A 21,579-nucleotide genomic window follows, 5' to 3' on the forward strand; every position below is an offset into this window, starting at 1 on the left:
TAACTGTCTCATTTTATTGTCTCATTCCTAAAGAGATTACCATCATGTGCTAGGCTATTACAGTATTAGGTGACTGAATTTAATATTTTTCTTGCAGTTTCAGTTTGCCACATTGACTGATGATTAAACCTGCCTCCAGCACTATGTTGAGTTTATCCCTTTGACACTTTTGCTTCTGCAGTTTGGCTTTCCAGGAACTACTTGGCAACTGAAGGCACCGAGATTATACAACAAAGAAAAAACATGCAACAAAGAAAAACATAATTTAACCTTTGTTAGAAGCGTGTGCTCAGTTATTTTTAAGTGGTTTAACTTTCGTGGATAGAGAATAAGCAACAACTTCTAACTTTCCACAAGTACTCATTTATTTCAAATATCAAAAATAAAAGTGCTACCTCTACCACACATTACTTGAACGCACTTGTCCGCGTACACATGGAAGAATCCATTACAAAAAAGAACAAAAGGGGGGTGACCCACCAGTCATGAGACAGGAGGCACCACCATGCAGCAATACACTGTACTACAACAGCAACTGTTACATAGTCCCCACAGCTAAAGAAGCACACACCACACCTAACAGTACCCTGTACATAGAGGTTACAGCTAAGATCACAACACACACAGGGCAAAAGACCATTTAAAAATGAATTTGGCAAAAATAAAATGAAATGAATATGTACAGTGCAAAATCTGTTTTCTTTGTTTTTCAAAGAACGTGAACCATAACACACTAAAGAGCCATACAACTGGATTAAGAAGAGTGAACAGAAAAGTCTACACCTTCATGACTCAAAATTGCAGTGCACCAAGACAACATGAAATAGGTTTAATCAAAACATTTCACTTCAGATCAAGCCCAGTCATGTGAAAATCATTTGTCCATCTTTTGGGGGCAGGGTGGGCCTGAGGGTCAGTGTCCAGATCCTTTGTGGTCTCTCTGACAGCAAGAGATGAAACAGAATGTTCCTTGGAAGTGAGAGAGTCCCAGTTATGGAACAGTTGCATGTTCACAACATGATAAACACCTGCATCCACACCGGAGTCCACCCAAGTGAGCCTGTAGTTAACATAACTGAGTCTCTGAGATACACACAATGGTCCCTCAAACAATGGTGCAAGTTTAACAGTAAAGTTAGACTGAGCGTCTGACCTTGCTTGTGTCCTAACTCTGACAAGGTCACCAAAACGAAATGTGGCATGTTGACGTCTCAAGTCATAGTAATGTTTTTGTCTGCCATGGCTATAGTCAAGAGCCGCTCTGGTTTGGTTGTGAGTTCCCTGTGGGGAGGCTTTAAGAGTCTCAGGGTAAAGTACACCCGGTTCATCAACACCTGCTGTAAAAGGCTGAGTGATAAGGTCAAGTGGGGTGTCCAACTCACGACAAATCTGAAGGAGAAACTTGTCCCATGATGTGTGCTTATCACCTACATAAGAGCAGATTGCAGTCTTCAGAGTCCAGTAGAAGCGTTCAGTAGCATTTGTCTGAGGGAGATATGCTGTAGTGAGTCTGTGCACCGAGTCTAAAGCAGAAACAACCTGTTCAAAAAGCTCACTCACAAAAGGAGACCGTCTGTCAGAAATCAGGTAAGTGGGTGTATCGTGTCTAGCAAAAATGTCAGTGACGAATTTACCAGCTGCTACCTGAGATGTAGCTTCTTTGACAGCACAGGCTTCAACCCACTTATTTAAATAGTCAACAAACACGATCAAATATGCATTACCAGCGGGGGTGCAGGGCACTGGCCCAACAAAATCCACATAGCCTACTCTCAGTGTTTTTGGGGGACAATGGGAACCATAAGACCTGCTACTTTTTTCTGATTTGGCTTGGTTAGTTGGCACACTGAGCATAAAGTCACATGGTGCTTCACATCAGTAATAAAGTCACACGGTGTTTCACATCAGCTGCCATTTTGGGCCAGAAAAACCTAAAGCACAGTCCAGCTAGTGTCCTAGAAACACCCAGGTGAACTGCTGTGGGGTGATCATGGTAATAGACTAGCAAGGCGCCTCTCATGGAAACAGGGGCAAACAGTTTCAGCTCTTTCAAAGGGTGCGAAGCACATGTGGACTTGGGGTCTCTGTGATACAAAAGAGAGTCATACTGTAACGTGCGGTGGAGATGAAGTCAGCCGCGGAGGTGTGCAGGTGGATAGCGACAGCTTCTGCCTCTCCACAAGTAGTCATTTATTTAAAATATCAAAAATAAAAGTGCTACCTCTACCACACATTACTCGAGAGCATACTAGTCCGCATACACACAAGAGCATCCATTACAGGGACAGTGCGAAGAAGAACAAAAAGGGGGTGACACACCAGTCATGAGACAGGAGGCGCCACCATGTGGTGATACAATGCATTACAACAGCAACTGTTACAATACACAACATACTGTAACAAGGTAGCTCTGTCTTAGCTGTTCAGAGAACTAAGAGTACAAATGTCCAGACTGCCCATCACAGCGTGTTCTGTCGGCCTCTCACAAGTCAGAGGTAAACGATTGCGGAACAGCGCATCTGGAACTTTGTTATGTGCGCCAAGTTTGTGCACTAGTGTGAAATCAAAGGCCTGCAGGTGAAGTGACCAGCGGGCGAGTCGGAGTGTTGGGTTTTGATGAGACATGAGCCACCTGAGACTGTTGTGGTCAGTGAACATAGTAACATGAATGCCTTCAACATATGGGTGAAAGTGTTCAAGGGCCCATATCACAGCAAGGCACTCCTTCTTTGAAGTACAGTAGGGGAGTTCAGCTTTGTGAACGGAGCGACTAGCAAAAGCCACAACATTGTGAAACCTGATGATTTACTGAGGTCAAATGGCCCTGGATGTGAGCAGACGTTAAGTCGTCTCAGAAGTGATCTCAAAACGGGACTATAGATGGCAAATAGTTGGTGTCGTAAAGACAGCCAGGAAATTTGGGTGAAGAACTTTTCGGATAGGAATTTCACTGAACCTGAACCTGAACCAGTGCTAGCCAAAGGACTCCATTTTACCATTTTTCCTCTTGGTGAGGAAGGATGCTGGCCAGACCTGGTACACTTAAACATATAGTGAGGGTGCAGTGGAAATGCCTAGGAGAAGCCCTTGTCCACAAGATCTTCAACCCCCCCCCCTCACACAGAGCTTCTACAGCATTCCGAGGGAGACTGGGGACATTGAGTCAGAATGGACTGTGTTCAGTACCTCCACTGCTAGGCTACTGCACTGAGCTATGGCTGCAAGGTGGTTAGTGCCTGTCACATATCACATCTTCTGTGAAGGAAGCAGAGTCTGGGGAAGAGGGAGATGACTTATGCATCACTAGAGGTCAGGTCACTGAGGCAGTTAAACAATTCCTTGGTGGCACGGCCCCTGGGGTGGATGAGGTTCACTCTGAGTTCCTCAAGGCTCTTGATGTTGTAGGTTTGTCTTGATTGGCACAGGTCTACAATGTCAGGTGGCAGTACCTGAGAACTGGCGGACTGGGGTGATGGCTCCCATCTTTAATAAGGGGAACCATTAGGTGTGCTCCAACTATAAGGAGATCACACTCCTCAGCATCCCCATCAAAGTCTATGTCAGGGTGCTGGAAAGGTGAATCGCAGTCCATTAGATCCCATTGAGATCTGATATGTTTTGAGAATGTTCCTTTAATTTTTTGTACAGCACTAAGATTAATCATAAGAGCTGATGTTGTACATCTACTACTGCTGCTTTGAAAGAGAAAGAAGAGAGGATCATTGACTTGCCACAACAGTCTTTCCTCTGCCTCAATGGATGTAGATCTCATGAGGGAATGGTGACACCTTCCTAAACTCCCATAGTTCTCCCAAAGTCCGTAATATAACTCAGCAGAGTGAGCCTAGAAGAATGGGTTTGTTGTTTAGTGCTCTGGCACTCCTCATTTTATTATCCAACTGCAAACCTTTGGTATACTAATTTCTTCAAGATGATTCGTCTGTTCACAGCAAGGTCTGTGACAGCAACAGTCCATTAATACAAAATCACTCATTTTTATAGTCATTCAAAAATTCTACTCCCCCTATTTCCCCTCCTAAGATCATTCTTGACGTTACAGTACATGTTACAGTACATTCTTGATGGTATATGTCTCCTGTTGTCCCATATATGATGACCCTGCTGACTTCCTGTTTACAGCATTACTGCATTTCTCTCATTTAGACAAATTACAGAATCATTATTTTTAATCATTTTATTGCATCTGTTAATCATAAATACTGCATTTTTTAAAATCACCGGTACTGTAATTTCATGTGTACATATTTTGGAATGCTGTACTTTATCAACTATCTTGGGGCTAGATATTAAGTCCCTCATTTAGACAGTGCTAGGTGGATGAGGCCTTGGGGTTTTCAAGCATACTTCATTATCTATCAAAAACGGTGGAGGTTATGTAATGTAAAGCATGACTGTTTGACAGTGGAATCAGGTCATTAGTATTTATTGAAGCTATGACTGCTGATATAAGTAGCAGGATGAATTGTGAAGTATAAGCAAAGCAATCCAATAGTTTCTCAAGGCAAAGGAATGTAGTATACCTCAATTGCCAAGTCAGTTACTCAATCTCAACACAATAGAACTAAAAAGCTGCCTGAATGTTTTTTAGTTCTTAAACACAAAACTACAGGCAGGAAAGCATTTCAAGCAAACAAGCAGGAACTGAAGATGATCACAGAGAGGGTTAGCAGAGATTTCCAAGAAAAAGAAAACGGACATCACCAAATGTGTATGTCCATGGGTTAATGTAAAAGTCTTTGTAAAAACCCACTGAGTTAAAGTATGGAGAATCAAGGCTGAAAGCGTGATTGATTGTTTGATTTAAAAGGCACTGTGGTTGTGTGCAGAAACTAAACTACGAAAAATGTTACTCTACAAGTGGTCACTATCATATCCTTGTTCTTTTGCCATTTTCTGTTAATAGCATTCTTTGAGCGTCAGCATCTATTGTCAGAGCAAAGACGTAAAAGCAAACGCAAAAATATGTCAGTTAGTGCACTACTGTCACTATAAACATAGGTTATCGAGATTCAAGATATTCAAGACAACATATGACTTTGCTTATACTGTGAGGCTGTGATTACAGAGTGTGGATAAAATTACTATTGAAAGACTGTCAAAGGTGCAATTTTAACAGGTCAAATTATCTTGTTTGCACTGTTATAATGAATAATAATGGATTGCATTTATATAGCACTTTTTGAGACCCTCAAAGCACTTTACAATTCCACTATTCATTCACTCTCACATACTGGTGGAGGCAAGCTAGCCACAGCTGCCCTGGGGCAGACTGACAGAAGCAAGGCTGCTATATCACGCCATCGGCCCCTCTGGCCAACACCAGTAGGCGGCAGGTGAAGTGTCTTGCTCAAGGACACAACAACCAAGACAGACAGAGCTGGGGATTGAACCGGCAACTGTCCGGTTACAAGATGAGCTTCCCAACCCCCTGAACCACGGTCGACCAAATGTCAAGGACAGGGCAAAATAATCAACAGAGGGAAAGCTAATGAATGCCTGTCTTTCTGTTTTTTCCCCTCTGCTTAAGAACCTTTTGTACCTCTATTCATAACAGGTTTTAACTCTCACACAGTATTCTTTGTTTTGTTTTTTTTGTTTTTTTTTGGGGGGGGGGGGGGGGGGTTATTAGGTTTTATTTAGGGTATTATTTATGACGCCCCCTAATGCGTCAAGCAGACACAATACATGCCTAACTTCCAAAACCACAAATGTTCTGGTAACGACTTTTGGCACAGTTTGAAAATAACATTTTCTTCGCCTCCAAACCAGGTGCTTCATGTAGCTCATCTCGCTCTTGCTTCTCCAAAACCTCAGATGCATGCTCTGCAACAAAACTGTCAATTCTGCAGGCCCTCTGTTTCACCTCTCACCTCGCCTACTAAAACTCACAACCAGACAGAGGCCACTCTCATATGTGTAACAATCTAAATAAAACTATATATGTATATATTGAATAAATAAATGTTTTAATTAAATGCCACTACTCAAAGCTTAATAAAAAAGAATATAAATGAATAAAAGATAATAATGAATAACCTGGTTATTCAAATAGCCTCATCCAGACAGCTCCTCAAAATAACCACCAAAAAATGCACACTTTAATGTAATATCAACAGCTCCAATAAATGCTTTAATGCAATGCTTGTTATGTGGTTCTAATGCAATAATGACTTAATGCAAGGTTAATTAATACAATGATAATACAGATAATAAGTAACAGTGAAATAATTTGTTTTATCCCACACCTACTTTACACTTTTAAACAAGACTATATTCAACTCCATACTCAAACAGGTTATACACTCGAATGTTCCTGTAACTAAAAATAATATTCATAGTTTCATGGGATTCTTAGATTCCTTATCTAGGTTTTAGATAAGTGACAGATTAGCAACCGGTACAATTTGTGTCATTTTACTCATACTCTTGATGTCACACTAAGATGCACAGATAAAACAAAACCAGTATGTGTGGGTGTTCTATGGAATTCATCAGCTTAAGGGAGGCACAAATGTAAGAGGAATGATTCAGAGCACACACACACACAAAGCACACTCAGATACAGCCTAGAGTTGAAACAGAAAACACACATCTGACTATAGACTATAATCTACTTGAGTAAACAAAGTCTCACACTGAAGAAGTTCTAAAGACTGAATCCGACAAAACTACCTAAGAACGACCTAAGAACGGTTCACACAGGTAAGATGGACAGTGAAACCTTTCTATAGTGTATCATAGAATTATTTTGGCATCTTAAACATGTGTTGTACCATCTGTTTTTTTCCTAGTATCCCATTTGTTTTTTCTATATTATTTTCAATATTAATGAATGGAAGTAAATGACCAATGCATTTCTGTCAACCCTTAAATTTTACATCTAAGTAAAATGTGAGGTCCAGTGTAAAATCATATTATCATATGATGTAGTGCTGATGTTAATAGCATTAAGCTGTTTAATAAAATATCAAACATGATTTATCTTATTTCCACTTACTTTTACTTCTCTTTCTTTCTCATGGGTGTAATGGTTGCACTGCTTTACATTAATTGCAAAGGCAGTCTCTGTGCTTGATCATATTCTTTTTGTCCCAAAAAGTTGATTCTGTTCAAATTGTCATGCCCATTGATGAGAATGGTCGTGACAATTGGTATATTAATGATCAAGGAACTGACCTCACAGCCCATTGTTCATTCAGTGGTGCTAGTTTCAGTCATTGTGCAATGTACTGTTTATAAGGCTGGGGAAACCTGCAGTCAGCTGATACCGACAAAGTCACTTGGATGATTCACAAAACTATTCTCCCACTGAAAATACTACATCCAGATGAACAGAAACAACCTTTTGGGATTTACTTACCTGGATGATTGGGCATGCATCAAGATATATTGTTTTTGGTTTCTGGCAGAAAAAATTATGTTGCTAAGACCAACATAAAACTAGTGTAAACATTCACATCAGGATTTCTTTTTCTTTCAGCAGTACCATCCTACCCTCCTGCTCAATAATGACTACCAGGCAGTCAGTCATGCTTCTGGTGGTGCTGGTCCTCTCCCTCCCAGGTCTTATTCATAGCTTTAAACCACTCTTCAACTCGAATTCTTTCACCCACCGTGAAATCACACGAATAGCAGTCCTTCGAAAGACAGCAGAGGTCTGCCAAGATATCGCTGCTTCTAAAGGACTGGACTTCAATCTGATTGTGAGTTAGACTTACAAAGAAACACAGCAAGAACAGTGATACATCTGTGCTTTGTGCATCGGCGTATCTTTGTGCTGAACATTGGGGGGGGGGTCAAGATCTCTGTCTAAATAAGCAAATAAATCTGGGTAAATTCCCAGACGATTAAACACAATCGTCTGGTAATACCTGAAATGAGTAAAGAAAATCAACAGCCTATTTATGTAGGATAATTCATAAGTTTATTGGGGGGGTTATATTGATTGGGTCTGATTATTGGGGCGGGGTCATAACCCCCCTGGAAATTACGCCCCTGGCTTTGCGTTTTGTTTAACACTAACTAAAGAATAGAGAAATGGAGAAATACATCAGTCAGACGCAACATGAATTACATTTTTCTTCGTACAGTTCAGTGTTGTGCTATAAAACCTCGTGTCCTACTATTCATGTTGGTGTCACTTTGATACATCCATCTGCATACATAATGACAAAGATTCTGTTGGATTGTGCTCAAGCAAGCCCAGTCAACAGAGGCCACACTGCTGCCAGTGGCCTCTTATCAAAATTAGTGGTGTCACCAGTGGGACCTGCACTTTATTACTATGTACTATATTACGCACAAACTACTTTGCTGGTCATAATTGCTGATGATGAGATAAGACTACTCTTACCTTTAGTGCAATATTTAGTACCAATTTTGGTTAACATGCGAATAACATATTTAAGGAGTTGTAATATACAAATTTATTGTCTCCAGATTGATAACAACTTGTCAGCTGGCGAGGTGCAAAGGGCCTGTTCGTCTATGGATACCGTCACATCTTTCGTTTCCACCATCAAGTTTGAAACTGCCATTGCTTCTATGTACCTCAGCAATGCAGCGGTGGATGCGCTTTTTCTGCTGAGTGCAGCACGCCATTTTGACGATGAGACCTTCCAGGAAGGACGGGATATCATCACTGAAGGTACCTCAAAGCTTGTCAATAATAGTTTTATAATGAAAATAATAATGTTATACTATGTATAACTAACTCATGTGAATACAGATCTATAGAATTCAACAGCCTAATGAAGAAAAGTGTTTAGAATTAGGGTTTGGTAAATAACAGAAAATCAAAAAACAAAAACGGAAATCTAGAAAGAATTTTTGTAACATTTCTCATTTCAACAAGGTTTGTAGCAATTCCCACAAAAGTCTTACATACTTGAAAGTTCTATATCTAGGGAAGGAAAGTGATGTTACAGATTACTTCAGTACTCAACAAGCAAGACTTGTTTGTCAGTTGGAACTGCCAACTTCAATCAGAAATCTTGCAGAATAACATCTTCAACATTCACACACACACACACACACACACACACACACTGTAACACTGCTTTGAGTGGATAAAGACTGGTGATGTAATGCTGTAATTCAGGTTTTGCAGTGCAGGCTACACTATTGCAGCTTGTGTCTAATCTGTTGTATTTTAATAATAAGGTGCATCTGTGGTGAAGGCGCATGCTAAGAAAGAAAACTATATCCGAGGGAGGTGGTCTCTAGGGCAAATCTGTCACACTCTACAGGTACCGATACTTAATTTACTGCTAATTTGTTAAGACTGCTAGATGACAGCATTGTGTAATTAAAACAAAACGCAAAGGTGATATTCTAAATTTGTTTTCATTTTCTGTATACGAAGGACTTCTACAGCCACAGTAACTGGGTGGAGCTGGGAAATAAAGCTCCATACAGTGCTCTGATCAGACCTGACCAACCTCTTAAGAACTTGGCAGGTAGGCGCCCTCCTGAAAGATGAAAATTCCAGCTTAAATATGATCTAGATTAAATTTGTAGTAGTATTTGTAATGTTTATTTTCAAAATATAAATCAATATTTTTTTCTTTGTTATTTGATATTTCTGCAGGACAAAATACTCCAACTTGCAGAAGTTGCGTAGGAGAGAACTGTACCAACAACATTCTGCCTGATGTGCTGAACCAGGGACTTCTGACATCAGGCTACTTTAGCATCATCTCCTCATCAAAACCTACAGGTAACTTGGAGCAATCATCTCTTTTGATGTGTTATGATAAAGTCTTTGTATGTTTTCAATATCTCTTGATAATATGATAAAATGTTATCCCTGTTCAAAGGTAAATGCAGTCACGGTGGATCTGCTGATCGCACAAGCAGGAGGGATCCAGTGGGCGGGATCAATAAGGATACACTTGATTCCAGTCATGGCTTCCGTCACAATGAAGCAGCTAATCTGGCTATTCGTGCCACCATGGAGCTTCTGGAGGACATCAGATTAGTGGCTGGAGACACAAACTTCATGAGGTAAAGCTAGCTCTCAAGTGTCACACAAGAGGAAACAAATGTGGGGAGAATGGAGCTGCAGCACATGCTCGTGGCTCAAGAGTTGGGTGTTCGTCTTGTAATCGGAAGGTTGTAGGTTCGAGCCCCGGCTCGGATAGTCTCGGTCGTTGTGTCCTTGGGAAAGGCACTATGCCTGCTGGTGATGACCAGAGGGGCCGATGGCACGATATGGCAGCCTCGCCTCTGTCAGTCTGCCCCAGGGCAGCTGTGGCTACAACTGTAGTTTACCTCCACCAGTGTATGAATGTGAGAGTGAATGAATATTGGTGTTGTAAAGCGCTTTGAAGGGTCCCGAAAAGCGCTATATAAATGCAATCCATTATTTTTATAAAAAATAAACACGAAAGCATGCCCGTGCTAATCATTTTTAGATTAGATTTACATTGGGGGGGACAATATTTTTAGTTTGTCTGAGGTATTTCTGTGCATGGAGCTATATTTTTCCGTTTCTGTTTCAGTTTCTAGTGGCCTTTTTATAAGCTTCATCTTAGCTGACAGAGAAGTGTCAGACGCTGTTGTCTTCTGTTGCTGTAGATAGCCTACTTCAAGGTTAAAGGTGTTGTGCATTCAGAGATGGTCTTCTACATAGTGAGTGGTTATTTCTTTCTTATTCACCTAAAGCACTCTGGCCACTGGTGTCTTGTAACGTCTGACATCAACAAGACATTTTCACCCAGAGAACTGCAGCTCACTGGATATTACTGTCTCCGTAAACACTGGAGATGGTTATGTGGCAAAATCAAAGTCCATCAGCAGTTTTCTGCAGCACTCAGACCAACTTGTCTGGCAGCAACAACTAAGCCACGTTCTAAGTCACTTAAATCTTCCTCTCCTTTTCTGATGCTTGGTTAAAACTTCAGATCATCTTGGACATGTTCACATGTCTAAATACATGGGGTTCATGCAATGTGACCTGATAGTTAGATAGTTGAGTTAAACAGGTGTTCCTAATAAGTGTATTTTTCCCTGCTAATGAATTAAGCATCAATGAAACCATAGTTTCAAAGAAACCAGATTAATAATACGAAAATATGTAATTTGTTGTTGTTTTTTCTCATGTTTGTTTCTACAGACTGATGGGCCTCTCCCAGTCTCCTGTGTTGTGTTTTGTCATAGACACAACAGGAAGTATGAGTGATGACATTGATGAAGCAAAGAGGGTTTCTTTTGAGATCATTGACAGAAAAAGGGGAACAGGAGAGGAACCCTCTGGTTATATATTGGTACCTTTCAATGACCCAGGTAGATCATTTACAGGGTGAATTTGTGCTTTGTTATGTAGAAAAGATGTTGTTTGAAAATAATCTTAATAATTAATACATTATTATAGACTTAATTTGGGAGTCAATTTCTTTTGTTATTTAGTCTTCCATATGAATGAGAATATAATAGCAGCTGTGTTTGTAGCAAATCTTTAAAAGAGCAAATGTGTCACTTTGAACATTTTTTTTAAATTCCCTATGTTTTCTATATCTTTTCTTCTATGTGCAGATTTTGGACCGATAGTTATGACATCTAATGCAGACATCTTCAAAGGAAAGATCAACAGTTTGACTGCGGATGGAGGAGGAGATACCCCAGAAATGGCCTTGTCTGGACTGCAGGTGCTAACAACATAACAAACTGTTTTCTACTTTAGACAAAAGTTTAAAAACATCATATTTGATTTGGGAGAAAAAAATGGTATAGAAAAAGTATAGACACAGTATTCTCAGAATGACCTTTTATTATTAAACACGTGTAGTTGAGGTGGCCAGAAATGCAACTTTTCACTCAGACTGTATTTATTATTATTATTATTAATTATTAATTGTTGATACTTTGTCCTGTCTTTCATACAAATAATATTGAAGCTTGCACTGACAGCAGCTCCACCCTTCTCTGAGATTTTTCTCTTCACTGATGCTCCAGCTAAAGACGCCCACCTTAAAAACACCATTATTGCTCTTATAGAGAGCACCAAATCTCAGGTAAGAGTAAACTTTGTATCATCCTTGCTCTAAAAAATGTCATTTTTGGCATGTAACATCTGATAATTTGTATAACATTTGTCTTGAAATGAAGAACATTATCTGAAGTTCGGAGGGACCAAACTTTTTAAACAGGTTCCCCACACACCTGTATGTGTGTTTTTTTTCTGTGCTCCAACCTCCTTTCCTTTGCATGTTTTTCATCGTCTGTCAAGGCTGCCAGGCCTGAAAGCTGCTGCCTCTGGCCTAGCTCATTGATTACCATTCATCTTTCATCTTCATTATCAATAAATGTTTTCCACTTAGGCTTGTGGTCCTAACTTTTAAGATTTTTTTCCTCATGCTTGCAGGTTACTTTCATGCTCACAGGCTTTGCAGCAGGTCGACGGCGCCGCAGAACCTCTCAGGGTGTGGCTCCACGTGTAATGGGTCGATCTGCTGTCCAGTTATACCAAGACCTAGCTGAAGCTTCTGGAGGTCAGGCCATTCAGGTCACTAAGTCAGAACTCTCTCTGGCTACCAGTGTTATAGTAGACTCATCAGCCAGCGCTGTGGTAAGACATCAATCAAGAGAATCATATCTGACTGAAGATCACACTGTGTGAGTAAATGTGATGTTTCTCTCCTTTTTCTCTTAGGTGACAGTTTTTCAGGCATCAAGGAATCCTGGAAGGCCTGACAGTTTTAATTTTACTGTTGATGGTTCATTACAGAACATAACAGCTTACATCACAGGAGACTCAGCTCTCACCTTCAGCCTCACCAGCTCCACAGGTTTTGTCATCATAAATGTCTGTTTACCCTGTAGCAAATATGATAGAAATTTAAGCTCATGTATGCAAATTGAATGCATATAGTATATTATTATACTATATTGAATATTTATAGTATATATATACATATTATTTGTTTATTTTTAATTTAATGAGAAGGTTCACGAAACACATTTTCTGCTGAGTATTTCATGGTTCAGGCTTTTAATTCTAAGGCTCTATTTGATGCATTTGTTTTATTAAACTTCTACTTCTTACACTGTCATGTTGAAAACACCTTTATAATAGTTTGTCCCTCTCCTCCAGGTGTATCTCAGACTTCCAGTCAGTCCAGTGGGCCTTTGGCATTTGTCACCACAGCAGGAAACTTGCGTCGTTTAAGCCTCAACACTGATAATGAAACGGGCCTATGGCAACTCAGTGTTAGCTCAAGTAACCCTTACCTAGTTAAGGTTACAGGTCAGTATTATGGAAGCTGATTTTTAGGCTCTGAGTTACATGAAATGTTTTAGGAAAAAAATGTATTTACAAGGTCTGTTTCTACTTCTGAACATACGTATTCCATCCCTTCTGATCTATTTTGTGTATCAGGTCAGAGTTCAGTGGACTTCATTTATAACCTTGTCGAAGAGCATGAGGGAGCCCATGGGGACTTCAGTGTAAAAGAAGGACGTCCTCTCTCAGGTCAGGCTACTTTTATTGTGACTGTTTGTTCATTTTTATAGTTGTAAAGTTCTGTTGTGGTAGACAATTTTCTACACTGTCCAAAGAGTCATCTTTTAATCAACAGCAACAATCATCTGTCTTGAAAAAGTTACTCTGTGCCCCAAAGGTTTACGCTACATCATGTTACAGTCAGTAAAGTCCAAACTTAACTATTCTGTCCTACAGCTTACCTTTTTTATTTGTGCAGGTTGTGTTTCGCTTAAAGGGCATGTCATACTGATACTCATTTAGTTAACTTTTTTTCTTCACCTCTCTTTCAGGTGGTAATACCAGCTTCTTGATCACTGTGACAGGAAGTGAAACAGTAAAGGTCACAGAAGTCACACTGTTTGACAGCTCAGGTCCGACAGAGGTCAAAGGATCATTGCAGGTGTGAGGCCGTCTATCTGACAGATAAGGCTTAGTTGAAGTTGGAGTCATGCATTAATCCCAAGTGTCACCAGCAAATCTACAACGCAGTGACTGAAAAAGAAAAAAATATGGTGTTCATTGGTCCAGTAGAAATCACGAGCTGTGAATAAACCTCAGTGAACTGAATAAGCATTTATTTGAAATTATAATATTACTTATAGTAAAGAGATAGTGTTGGCATTTCAGAGCTTAATTAAAATTGTGTGAATTTAAAACATTGTGTAATTTTCAAACCTTAAATACATGAATGTCCTGCAACATCCACAAATAGTCCTCGCACTCGCCCTACCCTGCCGTAAGGATGAAGTCATATATTGTTTGGTTTGGTTACTGTTAATCTGTTGACAATGCATGTTGCTGCTTTTTCTCTCATGCAGTCATTAGGAAGCAGCGATTTCCTGGTGACATTTAGTGGAATCCCAGCAGGTGAGTTTGTGCTTATCCTGAAAGGAGAGGCCAGCAGCTCCACTTCCAGGTCCACTTCAAGCAGCTTCCAGAGACAAGCGTCCACACAGATCAAGACCTCCAGCATCTCTGTCACTGTGAGAACAGTTAATGTGTGCTTTCTGAAGAATCTTTAATGTCACCATAAGTAAACTGAAACATTTTTATTGTGTTTTTTTTTTACTTTATATCATATAGCCATCTACGTAAATAAGTCTACAATCATAAACATTAGACATTCCTACTGAGATTCTTTCAGTGTGAAGTCATGTCATTATGCATCAACATATTATTGTCAACAATGTCAAAAATAATGTTTTCATTCTCCTGCTCCTCTCTCCCTCTCTTCTTGTCCAGGCTGAAGCCAATAATACCAACATCGAGCCGGGCACCACTATCTCCATCCCCTTCTCAGTCGCCGCAACTACTGATGGAGTTATAACTGACTCTGCAACTGAGACATTTACAGTGCGAGTCAGCATTGACCGCAGTTATACTTCCACTTCACCCAGCAGTGTTACTACTGTAGCAGGCAGTGGTGGTAAAGCCAATGGCACCGTGACCCTAACGGCTCCATCCAGTGCTGCATCAGGAACAGATGTGACCCTCACCATTGAGGCAGAAAACGCCGCTGCCACCGACATCAACTATGTAGTTCTCAGGTTTTCTGTGAGTGCTAAGGTGAGTGATGATGGTTAGAATATTTTTCAACATTCTTCTTAATTCTGTAATAATTAATGATCACGTACATAATGTATCAAAAAGAAATACAGATTTTTGTCATTTTTATTTCAAATTAAAGATAGATAGGTTTTACATGCGATTCGATATTGTTGTCTTGCAGTTAAAGTAAGGCTTTATGTGCCATACTTCTCGTGTGAATTGTTGATGTTAAATTGTTTGTCATGGTTTGCTAGACAAGGACACAAATGTAGACTCACTAGACTGGCTTAACAAACTAAAACACCTTTATGTATAACAAAATACAGATGAGAAACACATCACAAAAATGACAAAGGGAGAACTGAGAATGTTAATGCACAAAGGATAATTAGGTGAATGTGGAACAGGCGGGTAAACAATCAAGAACGAGATAAAGTAAAACTAAATGCAAAAGCCTGCTAAAATAAGACAAGAATGTAAGAAGAATTACCACAAAGACAGAAACTGTCAAGGCTCTGTGTGCGGGCAGGCAGAGATGAGGATCCAAATGCAGGACTCGGTAAATGGAATGTAGCTCAAAAAACCTCAGCTTTATTGCTGGCAGGAAAACAAACATAAAGTGAGGACGGAACACTGAGACCAAGAACACACAGGCAAAAACTGATGGTACGACGCGACACTGAGCATGGGAAAACACAGGGCTTATATACACAGGGTAGTAACGGGGAATCGGCAACAGGAGGGAGACACAGCTGGGAGAGATCAGGGCTAACGAGACGGGGGAGCTAAGCTGCACACACTAACATAAGACAAAGACTTTCACAATAAAACAGGAAACATGAATTACTAAACAAGCATGCAGACTTTATACTGAGAGACAGACAGAATGACACATGGAATCTGAACTAAACTAAACGTGAGATATAACTGAGAACAAATCCTTAAGCACGGATAAACAGAAACAAGAAACTAATAATAATCATCATCATCATCACGAGAAGAAAACAATCCATGAAGCAGAAATAAACCAAAACATGATAAACTCAAAATACTGGGTCCAACGGACCCAGAACCGTGACAGTACCTTTACGAGAACTGACATGCAAAGATTTGATTATGTTCATTTCTTTTTATCTTTAATAACTGGTATCACACATTCCCAACCTTTTTCCCTCATCGTGTTTATTTCTCTGTCTCCAGGTGACAGATGTTAACCGTCCAGTTTGCCAGGTAGTCAACACATCAACCTGTGCCTCCACTTCATTGCTTTGTGCTTCCTCCCAGTGGGAGTTCATTGCCAATTTCACTGATGGCATCAATGGAACTGGCATTGAGAGTGTAACCATTCGCCAAGGGAATGGTACTCTGAATATGAGCACAGTGGTTGAAGCAGGGGGTGAGAATATTACCCTGGTTACCTACACTGCCTCCTGCTGCTCACCGATTGTGGAGCTGACTGCTGTAGATAGTGTAGGAAATGTGGGGACATGTGTGGGACAGGCTAGAGTGCTTACCACACCTCCTCCTACGACAATGACCCCTGTAACTACAACTGCAGTTCAAACAACATCCACTGGAGGGTACACTTTGAACATATCAACCATTCTTTGGCTTAGTGTTGTGTTTTCAGTACTTTTGAAGTAACAGAGAAGAAATGCCAATTGTGCTGAATTTGTGAATCTGTGACATATGGGTCAAGTGACCTTGACTGCTGACCTGAGCTGGCTATGAAGCAAAACACTGATAAAAAAAAAAAAAAAATACATATACTAAGACCTGCAATTATCGGCACATCAGCATTGACTTTGAGTAATCTTCTTTAGGACCTAAAGATTTGGCACGTATTTAGAATTTTTTTTTTAATGTTTTATTTTACAATATTGTATTTTACAATACTTCATTAAGAATATAAGACATTAGGCAATGTCTGTAATTTTAACAGAATACAATGTTGCACTCAAAATTACAATAAATTGCAGTTTTTATGTTGCAGTTTTGTGATTTATATGCAACAACCTCTGTCTTGCTACCTAATTTCACTGTGCAAGCAACTGTACAATAACAATAAAAGTCCTAAGTTCTACAAATAAACACTACCAGATATTTGGTATAATTTCTACATTCCATTGTTTTCCGTGAAAACATATGAAATTACGATGAATAGGAAATGTAATGAACTGGGCATGCTGACTCAGAGTTAGTAGTAGTTGGTAATGATTTAAATCCAAATAACGAATGTGTTCACCAAATATTGCTGTCATTTAAAAAAAAAAAAAAGCGTTTTGCAGTGATTACAGCCTGGGAGACCTTTTTAAGGTCATTTGATGAGATTTCACTCTATGCTTCCTGGAGCATCTCCCAGAAGCTGGATTGGCTTGATGAGTCTTTCCCCATACCATATGATCAAGCTGCTTCCAAAACAGCTCAACAGGCACAACTATGAAAGGAAAGAAAGAGGGCACAAATACAATATACAGGGTGGGCCATTTATATGGATACACCGTAATAACATGGGAATGGTTGGTGATATTAACCCTTTAAGACCTACCATAGAACCAAGTCCGGCAGAGCTTATATTATATTTTTACATGCTGTGGAGCCATTTTTGGGAGCATTTCAAGTTGCTATACATCAATACAACCATTATAGCCCAGATTTTAATAATATGTATTCATTAAGTGCATAGTAATTACATAAATTGCAAAAAAGTGCAATAAACTACAAAAAAATTGAAAATCGTTTTTGATTTTTTAACATATATTTGTAGTTAGAGAAATTTAAGAGGCTTATCCCTCAAAACTGTAAATACAAAAAAGTTGCACAAAATAGTTTCCCACCACAGGAAATTTATTTTGAGTGTCTTCATAGTTTTATTTTTGAAATACACCAATTTTTATATACTGCAGGAAAAACGGAAATAAATATTATACTGCAAATTTGCAAAAAAGCAGCATATGCATCAAAATAAACTATTTCCAGCAGTGCAATATGAGTCCTAAGCAGAAAGTCATAAAGTCAAACATAACTTTTAAAAAGACCAGTATAGGCCCTGAGGCCCTGATTGCAAAAAAGACTACAAATGACGTCACTTCCGGTTTCGGGCAGGTAATGGCGGAAATGCAAAAGTTCGCGCTGACGTCTATTCCAACGTAGGAAGTGTTATGAACAGCTGATCGGATCGGTAAAGCGTGTTTCTGGAATATTATGTTTTTGTTCCTGCAAGCGGTTTTTATGCAGTTTTTGCAAAGCTTTATGTGGAAGGAAACCGTGACCTAGGACAAGCTGATGGCATAAGATGTAAGTACAACTCCTCCAGTTTCATATGCAAAAATAATTTTTGCGCTAGCTTACGTGGTTGCAGTGCTATGGGATTTAAAAATAGTTACGCAAAACAGAGCGTTCCCGCTCTGATCGGCTCTAAAGGGTTAAAGTCCTGTTTGTGGCACATTAGTATATGTGAGGGGGCAAACTCCTCAAGATGGGTGGTGACCATGGTGGCCATTTAGAAGTCGGCCATCTTGGATACAACTTTTGTTTTTTTTCAATAGGAAGAGGGCCATGTGACACATCAAACATATTGGTAATGTCAGAAGAAAAACAATGGTGTGCTTTGGTTTCAACGTAACTTTATTCTTTCATGAGTTATTTAAGAGTTTCTGACCACTTATAAAATGTGTTCAATGTGCTGCCCATTGTGTTGGATTCTCCCACTCTTCACACACTGATAGCAACAGCGCAGGAGAAATGCCAGCCCAGGCATCCAGTATCCGTAGTTTCAGGTGCTGCACATCTTGTATCTTAATTAATTAATGATTTTAAATTGCCCATAGTTGTGTTACACCTCTGAACTTTTTTCTCTTTTTTTCCAGCATTACCATCCTGCCCTCCTGCTTTATGACCATGACTGCCAGACAGGTAATGATGCTTCATTCAAATGTAAATGTCAAATGTAAAAATGTTTGGAAAATGAAAAGAAGATTTTTGCAAATAACAGATGTTAAATTTGCAGATATAAAATTAAGTTAGATGGTAATTCAATATTCAACAAACCATAAAAATTGAAAAAAATGATTTTGTTGTTGTAAATGTAGGAAATGAAGTAAATGCACAATATAAGATGTGATATATAAAATATAATGGACAGCCTTATCCTCACACTGAAATTAAAGTTTTGCATTGCAAGCCAAATGATTGCAGCTTATACCTAATAATCTGTTGTATTTTGATAAGGCCCACGCTAAGAAAATCCATGCAGGCACAGGTGGTACTTTATTTTGGTGGGCACACCATGCAAAGGAGCAGCATCTAACTGCATTTCAAGACTGCTAAACTGAATGCAAAGTATTTCCATGCAAAATGAAATATCCAATAGAGCATAGTCAACAGCAACACTGAACAGACGTCAAAAGACCCCTGGCATTTCTATGCAGCTGGAGGAGAACTTGCCCTCTCTCTTCCAGATGTCATCCACTGACTCTGGAAAGGTTTCCTGTTTTGAGCCAAGTTCTTCTACCGCTGCAGTGCTATCTTGCAAAAGAAAAAATACAAAAAAAAAAAAATACAAAAAAAAGAACTGCAGGTATACCACGACTTTCTGCAACTCAAATAAAAATAAGCGCCATTTATTGCAAAACAAAAGACCCAGTAATACATTTCTTATGAAAACACTAGATAAACATTATACTAAAATAGAAAGCTCCAAGTGTCGCGAAATCAATCAATCTAGAGCAGTGAAACAAACAACGAAGGCCCAGACGAGTGCAATCAAACAATGAGTTTATTAAAACACAGGAGAAGAAACATCAGCATATGTCTTCTGGCAAAAATACATCTTGAGTACACTTTTAAAGCTTTGGGGTACACCCCCATGGCGTCAGATACGGATCAAAGACGTCTCTGGGTCTCTGAGGGCTGATCCTTGACTCTGGTCACCTGTTACCAAGTAGACTAAAATGCAGCAGGTTGCTGAATACACTCAGGCCTTTAATCAGGCCTGTTTCTAGATTATATTTGGTGTATATGTATTATAAGCGTGTACGCGGCCTTCTATGTTCTAAGTCTTTTACACAATAGATTGTGAAGTCATAGCTGTAATAAAAGGTTAACATGGTGGGATTAGCTTTAATAAACATCTTTAATACAATATCAAATGCTATAAGAAATAAATGATAAAACTGCAGATTATATGTTAGCAATAAAATTTCTGCATTTCCATACAAGTCACACTGACTGATCCATTTGGGAGCTGTAAGAGCTGGTTCTTCTAAGGAGTCAGACCAAAATAACACCAATCACCACTGGACACGCAAACACATATTCCTGATGCAACTCCATCCAGTGCTGCATCAGGAACAGACGTGACCCTCACCATTGAGGCAGAAAACGCCGCTGCCATCGACATCAACTATGTAGTTCTCAGGTTTTCTGTGACTGCTAAGGTGAGTGATATTTTCCATCCATTCTCATTTATTTAGCGTTCAGGTGGTCCCGAGGGGGTGGGACTTAGGTGATATTTTTCAATGAAATATTTTTTTAACATTATTCTTAATTCTGTAATAATTAATAATCACGTACATAATGCATCAAAAGGAAATACATATTTTTGTTACTTTTATTTCAAAAATAAAAATAACAGTGTGTGTCATACTTCTCTTGTGAATTACTGATGTTAAATTGTTTGTTATGGGTTGCTAGACAAGGACCCAAATGCAGACTCATGAGTCTTTCTTATTTATAAGAAAGACACATGAGAAAGATATCACAAAAATGACAAAGGGAGAACTGAGGATATTAATAAGCAACGAATAATTAGGTGAATGTGGAACAGGCGGGTAAACAAACAAGTGCAAACAATCAAGGACGAGCTAAAGGAAGTAAAACTAAATGCAAAAGCCTACTAAAATAAGACAGAAATGTGAGAGCAATTACCATTACCACAAAGACAGAGACTTAACAAGAAATTCGTTGCAGGATAAACTGAATCTAAATGACATGCAAAGATTTGTTCATTTCTTTTTATCTTTAATAACTGCTACCGCACATTCCCAACCTGTTTCTCATCATGTTAATTTCTCTGTCTCCAGGTGACAGATGTTAACCGTCCAGTTTGCCAGGTAGTTAACACATCAACCTGTGCCTCCACTTCATTGCTTTGTGCTTCCTCCCAGTGGGAGTTCATTGCCAATTTCACTGATGGCATCAATGGAACTGGCATTGAGAGTGTAACCATCCACCAAGGGAATGGTACTCTGAATATGAGCACAGTGGTTGAAGCGGGGGGTGAGAATATTACGCTGGTTACCTACACTGTAGTGATGGGTCAGTTGCGAACGAAATGGCTCTTAGAGCCGGCTCTTTGAAGTTTACGATGCTTTTTTCCCCCCTTTCTCTTGCCCTCTCTTTCACTTTTTTTCGCTTCACGCTGCACGTCAGACTTGTGTTTGCGCTGAACAGAGATGTGAGGGGTGGTAGTTACACTCGCAACAGCAGTAGCACACGAAAAGAGCAGGAGGGAGAGCGAGAGAAAA

General features: G+C 39.5%; 1 protein-coding gene across 2 annotated transcripts; it reads left to right on the forward strand.

Moving 5' to 3' along the window:
• The first annotated feature begins 6,558 nt into the window (after positions 1 to 6,558).
• Positions 6,559 to 17,143, forward strand: LOC113023936 (von Willebrand factor A domain-containing protein 7-like). 2 transcript variants are annotated; one of them, XM_080302790.1, is made up of 18 exons: positions 6,559 to 6,723; positions 7,502 to 7,724; positions 8,461 to 8,668; positions 9,184 to 9,269; positions 9,386 to 9,479; positions 9,611 to 9,739; positions 9,840 to 10,026; positions 11,138 to 11,307; positions 11,557 to 11,669; positions 11,919 to 12,035; positions 12,386 to 12,589; positions 12,674 to 12,809; positions 13,115 to 13,267; positions 13,400 to 13,492; positions 13,795 to 13,904; positions 14,323 to 14,487; positions 14,747 to 15,070; positions 16,253 to 17,143. In XM_080302790.1, the coding sequence occupies exons 2-18, from the start codon at positions 7,530 to 7,532 to the stop codon at positions 16,694 to 16,696; spliced, it is 2,928 nt and encodes a 975-aa protein (XP_080158916.1). In that variant the 5' UTR covers positions 6,559 to 6,723; positions 7,502 to 7,529; the 3' UTR covers positions 16,697 to 17,143. The 2 variants fall into 2 exon arrangements, with proteins under 2 accessions (XP_080158916.1, XP_080158917.1); XM_080302791.1 differs by having other exon boundaries at positions 7,505 to 7,724.
• The last annotated feature ends 4,436 nt before the right edge of the window (positions 17,144 to 21,579 follow it).

Source organism: Astatotilapia calliptera, chromosome 6, assembly GCF_964374335.1.
Source record: "Astatotilapia calliptera chromosome 6, fAstCal68.1, whole genome shotgun sequence".
NCBI classification, from domain to species: Eukaryota; Metazoa; Chordata; class Actinopteri; order Cichliformes; family Cichlidae; genus Astatotilapia; species Astatotilapia calliptera.